This window comes from Melozone crissalis, unplaced genomic scaffold, assembly GCF_028551555.1.
Source record: "Melozone crissalis strain CALT ecotype California unplaced genomic scaffold, PUWL_Pcris_2 ptg000132l_1, whole genome shotgun sequence".
NCBI classification, from domain to species: domain Eukaryota; kingdom Metazoa; phylum Chordata; class Aves; order Passeriformes; family Passerellidae; genus Melozone; species Melozone crissalis.
Genome location: NW_026535905.1, coordinates 5,278,799 through 5,296,074, shown reverse-complemented (window position 1 = coordinate 5,296,074; position 17,276 = coordinate 5,278,799). Strand labels below are relative to the sequence as shown.

General features: G+C 37.9%; 1 protein-coding gene across 1 annotated transcript in view; it reads left to right on the top strand.

Moving 5' to 3' along the window:
* DDRGK1 (DDRGK domain containing 1) overlaps window positions 1-16,953 on the top strand; it is a 48,965-nt gene extending 32,012 nt beyond the window's left edge. Inside the window, exons 5-9 of the mRNA XM_054293316.1 lie at window positions 6,959-7,081; window positions 9,811-9,849; window positions 12,833-12,889; window positions 13,557-13,605; window positions 15,436-16,953. Coding sequence (XP_054149291.1) covers window positions 6,959-7,081; window positions 9,811-9,849; window positions 12,833-12,889; window positions 13,557-13,605; window positions 15,436-15,608 — 441 coding nt within the window. The 3' untranslated portion in view covers window positions 15,609-16,953. The remainder of the gene's footprint in view (window positions 1-6,958; window positions 7,082-9,810; window positions 9,850-12,832; window positions 12,890-13,556; window positions 13,606-15,435) is intronic.
* The last annotated feature ends 323 nt before the right edge of the window (window positions 16,954-17,276 follow it).

Genomic DNA, 17,276 nt, shown 5'->3' with positions numbered 1-17,276 from the left:
GCCCAAAATGTGGGATTGGAAGGGTGGATTTGAGCTCAGGAGGAACCTGAGTTTCCAAATGTGGGGCTTGAAAGGGGGGTTTGAGCTAAAGAGGAACCTGAGTGCAAAAATGTGGGGTTTGAGCTCAGAAGGGACCTGAGTGCCAAAAATGTAGGGTTTGAGGTCAAAAGGAACCTGAGTGCTCAAATGTGGGGTTTGAAAGGTGAATTTGAGCTTAGAAGGGACCTGAGTGCCCAAAATGTGGGATTTGAAGGGTGAATTTGAGCTCAGGAGGAACCTCAGTGACAAAATGTGGGGTTTGACCTCAGAAAGAACCTGAGTGCCCTAATGTGGGGTTTGAAGGGTGGATTTGAGCTCAGGAGGAACCTGAGTGCCCAAATGTGGGGTTTGAGCTCAGAAGGGACCTGAGTGTCCAAAATGTGGGGTTTGAAGGGTGGATTTGAGCTCAGGAGGAACCTGAGTGCCCAAACGTGGGGTTTGAAAGTTGAATTTGAGGCCCAGTTCCCTCTGTGTGCCTGGCAGGAAATTCTGAGCTCAGTTTGTGAGGAGACCCTGAGGGGCTGGGCGTGTTTCTGGGTTATTTGTATGGACACACTTGAATTTAGTGGGAATTTTGCTACCTAAATTTGACCCTGCAGCTCCCACACAGCTGCTCCATGAGCACGTGAGAGAGAAGAGGGTTAGAGAGATGATCAAACAAAAAATATTCTAAATAAATATAAATGTTCTAAATAAATATAAATATTCTCAATAAATATGAATAGTCTCAATAAATATATATAAATCTTCTGAATAAATATGAATATTCTAAATAAATATAAATAAATCTTCTAAAATAAATAGAAATATTCTAAATAAATATAAATAAATACTCCCAGCCATCCTGACAGTGCCAGGGTTCCCCTGCTCAATCTCCACCTTGCTTCTCCCTGGGCATTTGTGCAAACTCATCTCTCCTCTTGCTCTGAGGAGTTTATCCAGTTTATCCAAGCTGCAATTTGGATAAATCCTTTTTTTTTTTCCTACAGATTGAATCATAGGTGAATTTAGGTTGTAAAGCATGTGAGGATCTTCATGAATTTTTAATTTTTAGATGGAAAAAAAAGGCAGCTGGAAATATTTAATGTTCTGGAGAAAGCTACAAGCACCAGGAAGCTTTGAAGGCTGCCAGAGCAGTGGCTCCGAGCACATGGAAATGCTCTGCTGAGCAAAATTCAGCATCTGGAAAACAAAATCAAGTTGGCAAAAGAGGGGCTGGTGGCTGAGTTCTGCTCTTCTGCCTTGTTGGGAATGGAAGTGCTGATAGGAACCTGCTGGGATATTTCCAAACACTGCAAGGTGCTGTTTTTCAGGTGGGGAAGGAGCACAGGAAGGAGCTTTGCTCATTTTTCAGACCTTCCAGAAGCAGGAAAATGTGTTTTAGTTTTTGTTGCTCTCGGTGTCTTCTGATATTTTCTTTTATTTTTTTTTTTTTCAGAACCACTAGAAATTATTTACCAAAGCAATTTTGAGGCTTTGTGATTGTTTTTTTTTTTGCTTTTTCCTCATTTCAAATCCTGCCGAATTACAACCTCTCTAATAAACCAGGGGAAGAACATTATTCTTGCCTTTCCAGGATCACGATTAAATTTAATGCACTTACAAGAAAAGAACAATTGCTGTTGCTTCCAGATGAAATATGGTTTTGTTGTTCTTGGCATCTGGAGTGCATGTAAGGGAAAAAATCTGCTGTTGGATTAATTGTTGTGGTGATGAATGACCCAAAAATGATCTGGTTTTTTCTCAAGAGTTTCCTCAGATCTGTAGATTTTTCATGAGATAGCAGTTTTAAAAAATGGATTTGGCTTTGCACTTACACCAAGATCCTTTCAGTCCTGTTTTTTGCATTCTTGGATGTTGGCAGGATTCTTTCTGCTGACTTTCTGGGAATTTGATATAATTTTTTTTTACCATTTATATATTTATTTTTATATCTATTTCTATTTTTATATATATTTTATATACTTTTATATATTTATATAAAAATAAAACTATTTATGTTTTTATATTAGAATAAATATAGACTATATTAAATATTAAAATTTTATAATAAAATTAAAATTAAAATATAAAAATTTAATTTGTTCATTAAAATAAAACTATAATATATTAATTCTATTTTTATATATGTATATATTTTATAGCTATAATTTTAATATTTTTATATATTTATATAAATATAAAACTATTTTATATGTTTTATATATTCTATTTTTATATATTTTATATATTTTTATATTTATATATATTTAGATAAAAATGAAACTATTTTATATGTTTTATATAGTAATTCTATTTATATAAATTTTTATATCTATATATTTTTATATTTTATAGAAATAAAACTATTTATGTTTTATATATTCTATTTTTATATATTTTATATATTTGTATTAAAACTATTTTATATGTTTTATATATTAGTTTTATTTTTATATATTTATATCTTTTTATGTATTTATATAAAACTAAAATGATTTTATATCTTTATACATTAATTCTATTTATGTAATATAATAAATTTTTTATATATTTAAATAAAAACAGGACCAAATACTTTGTTTTTTACCCAAAAACTTTTTTTTTTAATATGGATATATTTTCTGTATACTGAATTACCTGTTCCTGTCTCTCCCTGTTGTTTTTATTAATGGAACAAATATTTACATTCCAGCTCTTTAAGAAAGCAATTACCATATCAATGTCAAAGATACAGCATGGCAAGCATTTAGAAAATTTATTTACTTATATTTATACCTATTTTATATCTATATATTTTTATATATTTATATAAAAATAAAACTATTCTATATGTTTTATATATATTAATTCTATTTATATAATAGAATAATTTTTTTAATATATTTAAATAAAAACAGGACCAAATACTTTGTTTTTTACCAAAAGACATCTTTTTAATATGGATATATTTTCTATCTACTGAACAACCTGTTCCTGTCTCTTTTTTTTTTATTTTTTTTAATGGAACAAATATTTACATTCCAGCTCCTTAAGGAAGCAATTCCCATATGAATGTCAAAGATACAGCATGGCAAGCATTTAGAAAATTTATTTATTTATATTTATATTAAGTTTTATATCTTTATATTTTTATATTTATATATTTATATATTTATATAAAAATAAATCTATATGTTTTATATATTAATTCTGTGTATATAATATAATAATTTTTAATATATTTAAATAAAAACAGGACCAAATACTTTGTTTTTTACGAAAAGACATCTTTTTTAATATGGATATATTTTCTATATACTGAATTACCTGTTCCTACTTCTTTTTTTTTTTTTTTTTTAATGGAGCAAATATTTACATTCCAGCTCCTTAAGGAAGCAATTCCCATATCAATGTCCAAGATGTAGCATGGCAAGCATTTAGAAAATTTACTTATTTGTATTTATATGTATTTTTATATCTATATATTTTATATTTATATATTTATATAAAAATAAAACTATATGTTTTATATAGTAATTCTATGTATATAATATAATAATTTTTAATATATTTAAATAAAAACAGGACCAAATACTCTTTGTTTTTTTACCAAAAGACATATTTTATTAATATGGATATATTTTCTATATACTGAATGACCTGTTCCTATTTGTTTTTTGGGGTTTTTTTTATGGAACAAATATTTACATTCCAGCTCCTTAAGGAAGCAATTCCCGTATCAATGTCCAAGATATAGTATGGCAAGCATTTAGAAAATTTATTTATATTTATATGTATTTTATATCTATATATTTATATATATTTATATAAAATAAAACTATTTTATATGTTTTCACATACTAATTCTATTTATTTATTTTTTTATACATTTAAATAAAAGCAGGACCAAATACTCTTTGTTTTTTTTACCAAAAGACATATTTTATTAATATGGATATATTTTCTATATACTGAATGACCTGTTCCTATTTGTTTTTTGGTTTTTTTTTTATGGAACAAATATTTACATTCCAGCTCCTTAAGGAAGCAATTCCCGTATCAATGTCCAAGATGTACCATGACAAGCATTTAGAAATCAATATCATTGTTCTTTAAAAACTCCATTTCTCTGCTGGTGCTGGAGGAGTGCCCTGGGATTGCCAGTGAAATCTGAAGAACTCCTGAGTTTGTTTTATTTAATCAGCCTCTGGAATGTGATGGAGCCAGAGGCAGATCCTTTGGGAACCTCTCTGTACCAGGTGCTGCACAAACAGAAATTCCTCTGTGCAACATTTCCTGCAGGGAAACCTTTCTGTTCTGTGGGAGCCACGGAACCTTTGAGATGGGAAAAGGCCTCTGAGATCATCAAATCCAACCTCCAGCATTACTCCAGCCTTCTCTTGTCGAAGAACAAAACCATTTTTAAATTAAAATAATGGATAACTGCACATTTAGGAGCTCCCAGTAAAAACCAGTTCTTATTTGGAACATTTTCTGAGCAGTCTGTCACATTCACAATTAATCACAATTTTGATTTGTGAAGGTGTGAATTCCACAGACCCAGGCATCACCGTGGCACTGATGCTGGGCTTGGAGTTTTCTGGGCCAGAAAACTCCAAAAAACTTTTATTGTGGGCTTGAAGGTTTTAATATTTATTTCAGGGTAGGCCATGAAGTTTTTTTATTGCCTAAAAACCTGAAGCTTTTGTTTACCAAACCAGCATATAAAAAACACCTTTTGTTAATACAAAAGGAGTGCCTAAAACACTTTATATAGTAATTTATATTATTTAATTTTATAGATTATCCATGTAGGAAGAAATTTTTCATAAGAAAGAGATTTTCCTTGAAAATTTGATTTTACCTGAAACTTTTACTCCCAGTGTCCTGCATTGGCAGAGCAGACCTAGGGCCAGGAACCAAAAATGTAAACTTGCATCAAAGTGGAGGCCTTTATTGTGGGCTTTAAAGTTTTAATATTTATTTCAGGGCAGGCCATGGAGTTTTTTTTTTTTGCAGATAACTGAAAACCTAAGGCTTTTGTTTAACAGACAAAAAGTAAAAGTAAAAAACTCCTTTTGTTACTACAATCACCTCCTATGCCTAAAACACTTTATATAATAATTTAGATATTATTTAATTTTATATTATCCATGTAGGAAGAAAGTTTTCATAAGAAAGAGGTTTTCCTTAAAAACTTGATTTTACTTGAGACTTTTAGAGCTTCTCTCCACCAGTGTAATCCAGTGTTCCTTGTGAGCACTCCCAGTGGACTTTAAAGCTTTATACAGATTGTTAATACAATCACCTCCTGTGCCTAAAATCCTTTATGTAATAATTTATATATTATTTCATTTTCTATATTATCCATGTAGGAAGGAAGTTGTCATAAGATTTTCCTTGAAAAGTTGATTTTACCTGAAACTTTCACAGCTTCTCTCCACCAGTGTAATCCTTGTGAGCACTCCCAATGTCCTGCAGTGGCAGAGCAGACCTGGGGCCAGGAACCAAAAATGTGAATGTGGCATCAAAATGCAGGGAGGGGCAGCTTTGTTGTGGGCTTTAAAGCTTTAATATTTATTTCAGGGCAGGCCGTGAAGTTTTTTTTATTGCAGATAACTGAAAACCTAAGACTTGTGTTTAACAAACAAAAAATAAAAGTAAAAAACTCCTTTTGTTAATACAGTCACCTCTTGTGCCTAAAACACTTAATATAATAATTTAGATATTATTTAATTTTATATATTATCCATGTAGGAAGGAAGTTTTCATAAGATTTTCCTTGAAAAGTTGATTTTACCTGAAACTTTCACAGCTTCTCTCCACCAGTGTAATCCTTGTGAGCACTCCCAATGTCCTGGAATGGCAGACCTGGGACCAGGAACCAAAAATGTGAATGTGGCATCAAAGTGCAGGGAAGGGCAGCTTTATTGTGGGCTTTAAAGCTTTAATATTTATTTCAGGGTAGGCCATGAAGTTTTTTTTTATTTCAGATAACTAAAAGCCCGAGGCTTTTGTTTAACAAACAAAAAGTAAAGTAAAAGTAAAACCTTTACTTTGTTAATACAATCATGCCTTGCCTCCTGTGCCTGAAACACTTTATATTAAATAATTTAGATATTATTTAATTTTATATCTTTTCCATGTAGGAAGAAAGTTTTCACAAGATTTTCCTTGAAAACTTGATTTTACCTGAAACTCTCCACCAGTGTAATCCTTGTGAGCTCTCCCAGTGTCCTGCAGTGGCAGAGCAGACCTGGGGCCAGGAACCAAAAATGTGAATGTGGCATCAAAGTGCAGAGAGATTCAGCTTTCTTGTGGCCTTTAAGGCTTTATTATTTATTTCAGGGCAGGCCATGAAGTTTTTTTATTGCAGATAACTGAAAACCTAAGGCTTTTGTTTAACAAACAAAAAGTAAAAGTGAAAAACTCCTTTTGTTAATACAATCACCCTTGTGCCTAAAACACTTAATATGATAATTTAGATATTATTTAATTTTATATGTTGTCCATGTAGGAAGAAAGTTTTCACAAGATTTTCCTTAAAAACTTGATTTTCCCTGAAACTCTCCACCAGTGTAATCCTTGTGAGCACTCCCAGTGTCCTGCAGTGGCAGAGCGGACCTGGGGCCGGTTCTGCTTCAACCAAAACTGTGAATGTGGCATCAGAGTGCAGGGAGGGGCAGGGACTTCCTGTGAGCAGAGCAGATTGATGCAAATGAAGCAGGCAGGTTGCTATTTAAGAGGTTTTCTGTCAGCTCTGCTGAGAACCAGCCCTGGCTGTGAGGTGGTCACTGCCTCAAGGGTGGCTTCTGAAATTGGTTGTGCCATCAAGGGACATCTTAAACTCATTTTTAAAACTTTTTCTGTGCTGGCTGCAGAGGAAGGAGATGCTGCTTCACTTCAAACCTGGTTTGGGAAAGAGCAAACTTGACCACTTGTCATCTTTTCTGCCCAGGAAGAGGAAAAAAGGAAGGCAAAGGAAGAGGAGGAGAAGAGAGAATATGAAGAGTACCTGAAGCTGAAGGAGAGTTTTGTGGTTGAAGAGGAAGGGGTTGAAGAGTCAATGACAGAGGAGCAGGTATGTCAGGCTGGTTCTGCAGTTCCCCCTCTCCTGTTAGACTTGCTGCATTCTATCTTGTGTAAAATGAAATTAAAAGTAGGAGTCAGCCAAAGGTTTTTGCTTGTGACAGCTAAATTGTGTCTGTGGCACAGGTTAACCCTGGAATATTTCCTGGGGAATGCTGCTGTTCCTCATAGCAGACTCCTACAGGGTATTTGAGTTCTGAGAGAACTTGCTGGAAATGAGTTCTGTCCTCCCTGTGTCTAAGAACTGAAATAAAACTCATCCTGGAATTCAGATTATCCCTCACTGTCAGCAGCTCTGCCTTACCCATAGAGACTGAGCCAGCGAAGCTGAATTTGGAGTTTAAAAGTAAAGCTGAATTTGGAGTTTAAAAGTGCCCACAGACCTTGGGGGCAATTATTTGGGTTTGGCTTGATTTTCTACACCAAGAGAGCTGCTGTGAAATCAAATTAAAAACCAAGCTCTTGTCTCTAAAGGCTTCTGATAAGGGAATATTCAGGACAAACCCACACTGCTGCTCCTGTGGCTGCCTGCAGAGCTGCTGGGGATGGTGGCTGAAATGTGATATTTGATATAAAATCACAGCAAACCCGAAGAAGTTTTGCTGTTGTGGGAGGCAGAATTCTTGTTTTGTCTGCTGAAAACCTGTTAGACACAATTTATTTGCTATCACATCCTGCAGTTGCTCTTGGGTTGCAGCTGCCAATTTGAGCTGTCCAATGCATTTCTGGGGAAGGATTTATTTCAGGGCCATGTGTGCATTTGCTGCTCTGCTGAAGAGACTCTGGAATTAAATGGATTTGCTTTAGTGTGACTGAGAGTGGCTTTGAGCACAGCAGATTGTGCCCAGTGTCAAGCACCACTGACTCATTACAGGTTCCCTTGATGGATCCCTTCCATCAAGAAAAATTCCTCCATCACACCAGGATTAACAGCAAAAGTTCTGTCTGCTGATGGGGAATTGCAGTGAACAGCAAAAAATACACACTTTTATTGACAATTCCTTCAAAAATCTGTCCCTGTCCTGTTAGGAGATGAGATTATCCCTAAATATTGCTGAGTTCCACTTTAAACACCCTTCAAACTGGAAGGTGGTGATTGTCCATGTTCCTACAGCTGCCTGTCAAGGAGAAATTCATCTCCCTCCATGTCAGAACAGAGAAGGTTTTAGGTTCCTCACCTAAAAGAGTTTGAGATGCCTGCATCTTAACCTGAGATAATTTTGGTAGGGGTGTTAGGGGAGCTAGAACTTGAATTGCAGGTGATTTAAAAGTCACATTCAGAAATAATAACAGAGTACAGAGTTATTTGGAGGCAGCAGAAATGAGAAGGAAATGAAGCAGTCAGCCTGGCCTGGTGGTGGCTGAGGTTCTGAAGCATTTCAGTGTCCTGTTGGCAAAGCTGGCTCTGCTGAAAATCACCTCCTGCCTCCAGAGCTCACCAGTTAATTAAGGCTGATTGATTCCTGGGGTTCCAGAGCAACCTGATCTCCTTTTAGCTGCAGTGCACAGTGTTTGCATTGCCTCTGCTCACTGCATTTCAGGTGCATGGCTCTGAAATGCTTGAGCCTCCCCAGGTGCTGTGCAGCTGTGCTGCCCTGGGCCAGCTGCAGCTCCTGAGTCACTCTGGGTTTTCCTCTGCACAGAATGTCCTGGGTGTGTGATTTAATGATGCTTAAACTCACCCAGATGTGGTTATTTCAGGGTATTTATGATGTGAAGAATAAAAAATTGGATGATAACCTTTTGGGAAATATTTAAATTGTACCTGAGCTACATTCTTTCTCAAAAAATACCTGTCAGAAATCCCTTGTGAAGATTAAATCTGGATTATTTTTCTTCTCAGTTCAATATCTCAGTGTGTGTAGTTAAAATTTAGGAATTATGCAATTTGAACACTTTTGTAGTATTTATACTCAGAAGTTTTTGATGCATTTAATGCTCATGAAATACTTAAATTGTACCTGAGCCATATTGTCTCAAAAATACTTGTCAGAAATCCCCTGTGAAAATTAAATCTAGATTATTTTTCTTCCCAGTTCAATATCTCAGTGTATGTAGTTAAAACTAAAGAATTATGCAATCTGAACACTGTTATAGTATTTATCCTCAGCAAGTTTTTGATGCATTTAATGCTCATGAAATACTTAAATTGTATCTGAGCCACATTCTGTCTCAAAAATACCCCTTGTGAAGATTCAATCTAGATTATTTTACCTCCCAGTTCAATATCTCAGCGTGTGTAGTTAGAACTAAAGAATTATGCAATCTAAAGACTACTATAGTATTTTTCCTCAGCAAGTTTTTGATGCATTTAATGCTCATGAAGTACTTAAATTGTACCTAAGCCCCTTGTAAAAATTAAATCTAGATTATTTTTCTTCCCTGTTCAACATCTCAGTGTGTGTAGTTAAAACTTGGGAATTATGCAATTCAAACACTTTTATAGTATTTATCTTCAGCATGTTTTTGATGCATTTAATGCTCATGAAATACTTAAATTGTACCTGAGCCACATTCTTTCTCAAAAAATACCTGTCAGAAATCGCTTGTGAAGATTAAATCTAGATTATTTTTCTTCCCAGTTCAATATCTCGGTGTGTGTAGCTAAAACTTAGGAATTATGCCATCTGAACACTTCTGCAGTGTTTATACCCAGCAAGTTTTTGATGCATTTAAAACTCATGAATTCAAAATTAAAATTGTTTTCCTTGCTGTCTTCAGTCTCGCAGCTTTCTCATGGAATTCCTGGAATATGTTAAGGTAAGGTGCCTTTGGTTTTTCTCCTTAGATGGTATGAAATACCTTCTGTCACAATCTTTACTTCCTCTTTCATTTATTTAAATATTCAACAAGTAACAAAAGTGATCCCTTCAGTAAGTGTTATTTACTGAACCAGCACAAACACAACTATCTAAAATAATTTAATTCCAGCTGGGTCCTGGCTTTTGGGGCAGGATGCGGCCTGGTGGATCTCCCTCAGAGTTTATAGAAGCAATATTTGCTGTGGATTGGGATTTTTTGGGGCATTCAGGCTTTTTTGTTTGTGAGCATCAGCCACTGATTTAAAAACAGTTTAAAAACAGGAAGGAGAGCTGCTGTACCTGGAGGGTGGTTTGGAGCCTTCAACACTGGAACTGGAAAGCTCAATCCCAACTTTTCTGGTGCTTCCTGCAGTTTTTTTCTATCCTACATGTTTTTTCTGTGTTCAGGAGAGCACTTTAAGAAGCAGCTGCCTTGTTTTAACCAGGGTGTGTCAGTCTCCCTTCCCTCCCATTGTATGGCTGGGTGTTTAAAACCTTGCCTGTGCTCATTTGTGCTTTTGATCTGAGGGCAAATTGCTGTATCAAAGGTCGGATGCATTTTTCTCCTCTCACTCCAACACTGGCATGCAAATCTTTTTTCCTAATTAATCCCTTTGTTCTTTTACTGGAATCTGAAGTATCAGGATGTGTGACCTGTGTGAAAGGCTTCTCCAGCAAACAAATCACTTGCTACTAGTATCACTTGATACTCAGTGAGCTGCTGACCAATTTATATCCCAAAATCTCACATTTTGTACGTCCATTATCCCAGCAAAACCCTGAATTTACAGCAGATTTATCTCCTGGAGTTCGAGATTTACCTCATGGATAATTCTCCTTGGGGAGTCCTTTGGAAGTTCTGGACAGGAGCTCAGAGCTGAGTCCTGCAAAGCTCTGCTGGGCTGCTCTCTGCTTCTCCTTCACTTCTGTAGCTAAAAAAAGGAAATTCCAGCGTCCCTTGGGATCTTCCACAAGCACTGGGAGCTTTCCAGGGCATGACACAGGCTCTGCCCATTGCCCCTGGGGTTGTGGTGGATGGACCAGATTAGTCACAAACTCCCAGCTGAGTGTTTCAGCACAAAATTCTCTATCAGTCACTTCATCTTGACGTCAGAGAAATTAAACTTGGGCTGGAAACCCAAGTCTGAATATTCGACACCTGATTTCCTCTGCAGAGCTGAGCTGCAGAAATGGGGCATTGCTTTCTTTCTCAAGTTTTAGGTATTTTTCTTTAATCTTGAGATTGTGCTTAGTGTATAGATTATGTATTTCTGTTCTGTTCACAGAAACCATTGACAGGAAGCAGTGCTGAGCTGCTCGTAGCTGTCAGGAAAAAAACGTATAAATTAAGAGGAATTGGCATTTTTTTTAAAAGTAAAATTGAATTTAGCTCTTCTGCTGAATAATTTCTTATGCTGGTATCATTGACTGGTGATAGCTTACCCTGTGCTTTATTTTTAAGGGTGTTTGGAGCAAAATGCAGCCTCTTGCTAAGGACAGCAGCAGCATCACCCCTAAAATGAAATTAATTCAGGAAAATATGGATTTTTTTTTTTTTTGTTGCTAAGCCTGTCTGTAGAACATGATGCATGTGGAGAAGTGTTTTATTCCCTTGGGACCTCATGTTGTTGTATTCCAGAGTGTGGGGGCGCACCCTCATCCCACCCCCTTGGGCTCTCATTCCCAGCAGGATCTGTCTTGGAAAGCTTCCACTAAACTTGATCATTGAAGGGGAATATCTTTAAGGGAAGGTTTAAGTGCTGTTTCTCCTGTTGATGTGGCTTTGCACCAACCCCCCCAGTCCCTTTAAAAGAAGATGTGACGAATGTTGGCAGTTCCCAGCTCTGAGAACTGAATTCCATGGACTGGTTCCAGTTCCGTGTGTTCAGTCCATGGTATTCAGTTCTCTAGCTTGGCTGCATCGAACTTCACAGCTGCTAAATCTGTGTGTGCCTTCCTTTTGGGTCTGGTTTCATTAATGAACAAGATTCATCTATTTCAGCCTCTCTTGATTTCTTCAGTGGCCTCCCAGTATGCTCTCAAGACCAGAAACAAAGGATTTTATTGTTTGAAGTATTTTAATTTGTTCCTGGAGGTGCAGCTCCTGTGGCTGTACATACATGGATTTTAGGAATGTAAACCTGAATATTAACTGAGCTTTCCAACACTTTTGTCTTTCCCAAGCTCCTTACAAGCACTGCATCCTTTTGCAGCTAAACAGATGAGTTCCTAAAACTTTGGCAGAGAAGAAAACAGGAACCAGGTAGCTCCAGACAAGCCCTGCAGGTGTTTTCTCTGGAGCTACAGAGAAGAACAAAACCAGATGGGAGCAGTAGTGGCTGTGCCTTGACTGAGAAAAGCTGCAGGAAGAATCTGTCAGAAAGCAAAATGACAATGTGCAGTTCCAGCACTGACAATTTTAATAAGGTGTTGGCTTGCTTAGGAAGATTATTATGGCATTAATACACATGGCATCAGTAAAACAGAACTAAAGCACTTCAGGCTGCCAGTCTTGCCTGGGTTTTATGTAAGTGCTGATACACACCAGTGGTGTTTTAAAAGGTGCTTTGAAACATCCCTGAAAGAAGAAAGGGATGTTGATAAAACACTCTGGAAATTCAAGGTAGCAGCTGAGAAACTCAGGAGGTGGAGGAGCAGAGTCCTTGTGCTCATCCCAGTGTGAGGAAAAGTCCAGGATCAATCAAGGCTGGCAGATGGGTTTAGCCTTGCCCTAAGTGGGTCAGAGCACTCAGTTTTTTCACAGAGCTCCCTGCTTTAGGTAACCTCAGAGTTTTTCATCACAGGAAAGTGCTTACTAGGAAAAGTTACTCAAAGGAACAGGTTCTGCTTCGTCTGGTTAATGCATTTTTTTATTGGAATGGAAAAAAATAAAAAATCCCAGCTTGCTCATTCATCAGCTTAACTCTTGTTTGTCTCCACAGAAAACAAAAGTTATCCAGCTGGAGGACATGGCTTCACATCTGGGTTTAAGGACACAGGTAAAAAAAAGATAAAAAAATTACTTTTGGGGTGGAAGTGCTAATTTTTGCTGGGCCCCTGCCTCCCTCTTAAACCAAAACTCCATTTGAGTGTGCAGTGGGTTACTTACAGGAATTTATCTAGTTAAAATCTAAATTATAATTGCCTTCTGCAGTCATGTAACAACAAGAAAGAGAGGTAGACATCTACAAACCTTGGTTAAGGTGCAGTGGAACTGCATGCTTGGAGTAACTGTTGAGTAAACCCAGCCATAAATTCAACAGGTTGTTGCTTTGGGTTGCTAGGAGAGGTTTGCTCCTAAAAGGAGCAGGAAAATATACAAAAAACATGGAATTTTTGAGCAAGGACCTTGGAGAAGGACCTCAGTGCTTCATGGAACTTCATGGCACTGCACGGCCTTTCCATGGGAAGATTCCCGTAACCCCTGCTCCTTGAAACAGCCAAATAATGGCAATAAAAGTCTCTTTTAAGAGATAGGGAATTTAATTGGAACATCCCAAAATCCAAAAAAAAAAATAAAGAATCACCCCTTTAAGACCAAAGGGCTGATTCCATCTCTCTGTGTGGGAGTACAGAATTCCTTAACCCTGAGGGATTCCAAGGTAAACCTCTGGAGTTGATCTGAACGTGTGAAATATTTTTTGCTCCTTTTTCTCTTCTGCACAGGATGCAGTTAACAGAATCCAGGACCTGATGGCAGATGGCACCCTGACAGGTGACAGCCAAAGCACAAAGGGGATCTTCCTGTAGCTGCTGGTGCAGAAAATGCTTCCCTGTGGCAGAGACAGAATTCCAGTGCCATTCCTGTTCTGAGGAGCTAGTAGGACTTGATAGCTAGATATTTATATTTTATTTATTTACCCATCTGTTGAAGGCCTTTTGGGGTTGCTGAGCAGCCAGCTGCAGATGGGTTTTTATATCTTATATTTTATTTATAAGGATCTAGTAGGATCTAGTTTTAAAAGTTTAATCTAGTTTAATATATTTATAATTTTAATATGTATATATTTTAATTTTAATACTTCAAAATTAATAATTTGAATATATATTTAACGTATTTATACTTTAATCTATAAGTTTAATCTATCTAGTTTAATCTATTTATAAGGATATAGTTCTCTAAATTTAATTTATTTTAATCTATCTAGTTTTATAATTTATAATTTTAATCTATATACTTTTAATTTTAATAATTTAAATGTAATAATTTTAATCTATATATTTAAGTTTTTCTAGTTTAATCTATTTATAAGGATCTAGTTCTAAGGACCTAGTAGGACCTGATAGCTAGATTTATATTTATATTTTATTTATTTACCCATCTGCTGAAGGCCTTTTGGGGTTGCTGAGCAGCCAGCTGCAAATGGGTTTTATATTTTATATTTTATTTATAAGGATCTAGTAGGATCTAGTTTTATAAATTTAATCTATTTTAATCTATCTAGTTTAATCTATTTATAAGGATCTAGTTCTAAGGATCTAGTAGGACTTGATAGCTAGATTTATATTTATATTTTATTTATTTACCCATCTGCTGAAGGCCTTTTGGGGTTGCTGAGCAACCAGCTGCAAATGGGGCCTTCTGAAATGTGAATTTGAGAGAATTACTGGGATGATTTGGGGTGGTTTCCAATCTGTGGAAACCCTTTCAAATGCCCTAAAAATTTCTCAGCAATGCGGAAACCCTTTCAAATGCCTTAAAGATGCTTGGAATGCTGGGAGAAGGATGTGTGCTGTCCAAAGGCAGGGAGGCTCTTTCTCAGTGGAATACATCAAACCAGAGTTCTGTTCTCAGTCTGGGTGGAGCCACAGGAATATGGGAGCTGAGCTGCATTCCCTTCAGAGGGGAAGCTGGAAAGGCTGAGCTGGGCCCCACAAGGACCTTCCTGCTCTGCCTTTCTCCACCAGCTCTGAGCTGGGAACATGAGCACCAAAACAAGCAGGGTTAGGATGGGGAAGGGTCTGGAGAGGAATCCATGTGAGGATCAGCTCAGGGCACTTGGCTTGAGAGGAGATTCATCAAATTCTGCAGCTTCCAACCCAGGGGCAGCTCTGATCTCTGCCCTGTGTGACAGGGACAGGACCCAGGGAATGGCTGGAGCTGGGTCAGGGGGATTTATGGAGATAGGAAAGGTTCTTCCCCCAGAGGGTGCTGGCACTGCCCAGGCTCCCCAGGCAATGGGCACTGCCCCAAATCTGCCAGAGCTCCAGGAGAGTTTGGACACCACTCCCAGGGATGCCCAGGGATTGTTGGGTGTCTGTGCAGGACCAGGAGCTGATCAGTGATCCTGGTGGGTCCCATCCAGCTCAGGATCCCTGCAGCAGCTGCTGTGGAGCTCCCAGCCAGCTGTTCTCAGTGCCAGAACTTTTCCTTTGAGCAAAAGGAGCTTTCCCAGGGCTCTGGGCTGCTGCTCCAGCTCCCAGCAGTGGCCAGGAGATAAATCCTGCCTGGCCTAGGCGGCTGGATGGGATGTTCCCTTCCCAAAGCAGTGAGTGATGCCTGGGGAGGTGAGGGGAGCCTCTCAGTGCTGTGTTTGCCCTGCAGGTGTGATTGATGACAGGGGAAAGTTCATCTACATCACAGCAGAGGAGATGGCAGCCGTGGCGCAGTACATCAAGCAGCGAGGCCGAGTGTCCATTGCAGAGCTGGCCCAGGCCAGCAACTCCCTCATCAACCTGCAGCCTGACAGCAGAGCTGTGGCTCCCACCCTGGCCTGAGACACACACACACACTGCAGGAGTTGAAGCTCTTAATGAGTAAAGCACATAATTAAAGGCAAATGAGAAGCTCCCAGGGCCGTTGGTGGTGCCTGAAGGTAGGATGATGCTCTTCTGAAGCACCAGCTGCAAACTAAAAAGTTTTGCTTTTCCTTCTGTTAGAGCTGCTTTTAAATGGTAAAAAATTGATTGTACAAGAGGCTGGCCAGGAGCTCAAACACTGGTGCACCTGTAGCCAACAAGATCAGTAATTTATCCCCTGGCAGCCAGTCTCATGTTGCTATAAACAAATTTATTGTTGTTTGCAGATTCTGATGTCTGTATCAAATTATTTGGGGTTGTTTGCATTCAGGATTCTCCAGGCTTGCTCTGCACTGTGGAGCTGTTTAACTTTGTGATGGACACAGGTTTGTTTGCATTCAGGATTCTCCAGGCTTGCTCTGCACTGTGGAGCTGTTTAACTTTGTGATGGACACAGCATTGGCTGCTGTAACCAGATTGGAAGGAAAGATTAAAAAAAAAAATACTAAAAGTGTGTCTTTGTTCTTGCTGAAATATATCCTGAAACCCTGGAAAGAATGACTGCTCTGTTCAAAATTCCAGGGGCTATTTCAGGAACCCTTTGCTATATAAATATGTTTTCCTTGGTTTATGTAACATGAAAAGTTTGCTTGCAGACAAGCTGCATCATTTCCCTGTGGCCAAGAGACAGAAACCCCTCCAGGGAAGGGCTGAGTGGGCTCATTTATTTATTTATTGTGCAGGCCAGTGCTGCTGATACCAACCAGATCCTGGTGATTCATCCTTTGAAGTCAGAGCCAGCTCAGAAGGCCTCAGACACCCCCACCCCTTGGCCTCTGTGTGCTGCAGGTCTGGGGGTTTTAAATAAAAACTTCAGACACTCTGAGTCATGCAATTAATGTTCCAAGTTAATGATTATTAATGCATTAATTGTATGGGTCAGTGTATTTCCTGCATAAAAATATTTATTTCTTCAATCATTCATTCTCCTTTCTGAAATCAGCAGCATTTATGTGGATGAACAGTAACTGGGGAGGACAAGAGGTTTTGTCCCTGCCAAATTTAGAGGTAACTTGAGCAGACTAAAAGCCACCTTATCAGTGGGATGAGACAGCAATAAAACAATGGAAGGAAACATTTCCTTTTCATCTCTGCACTGCTGCTGGGTGTCAGAGTGCAGGAGAGTGGAGTTCCACCAGCATCACGTGCTGTGAAAGATCAGCACATCCTGAGTGCTCTGCAACCACAGCCAGCAAAGAGGTTATTTAACATTTGAGGCTTGTAAAGCCTCTTTCTTAAGGATTGCATATTAAATTTTTAAAAATATTTGGGTTTGCCATTTTTTTTGGTTCTGTCTTAAACTATTCTTGAAATAAAATTGACAATATTGAAAGAATTGCAGAGGTTTGAAAGGTTTGTTAGAAATGGGCAGGACATGACTCTGAGCTCTGCCAGCAGCTGCTCTGCCCTCCTCATCCTCTCCCACCATTTCCATTCCTGTTTTTTCCCCCCAGCACTCAGGAAAACTCACTTTTCCCTTATTTTGGGGGTGCTCTGCTGCATGTGAATTGTGAGGATTTACATGAGCCAGGAGAAAATAATGTAGATAACAAAAAACACGAGTGGGGTTTCTATCTCTGCTGAAAA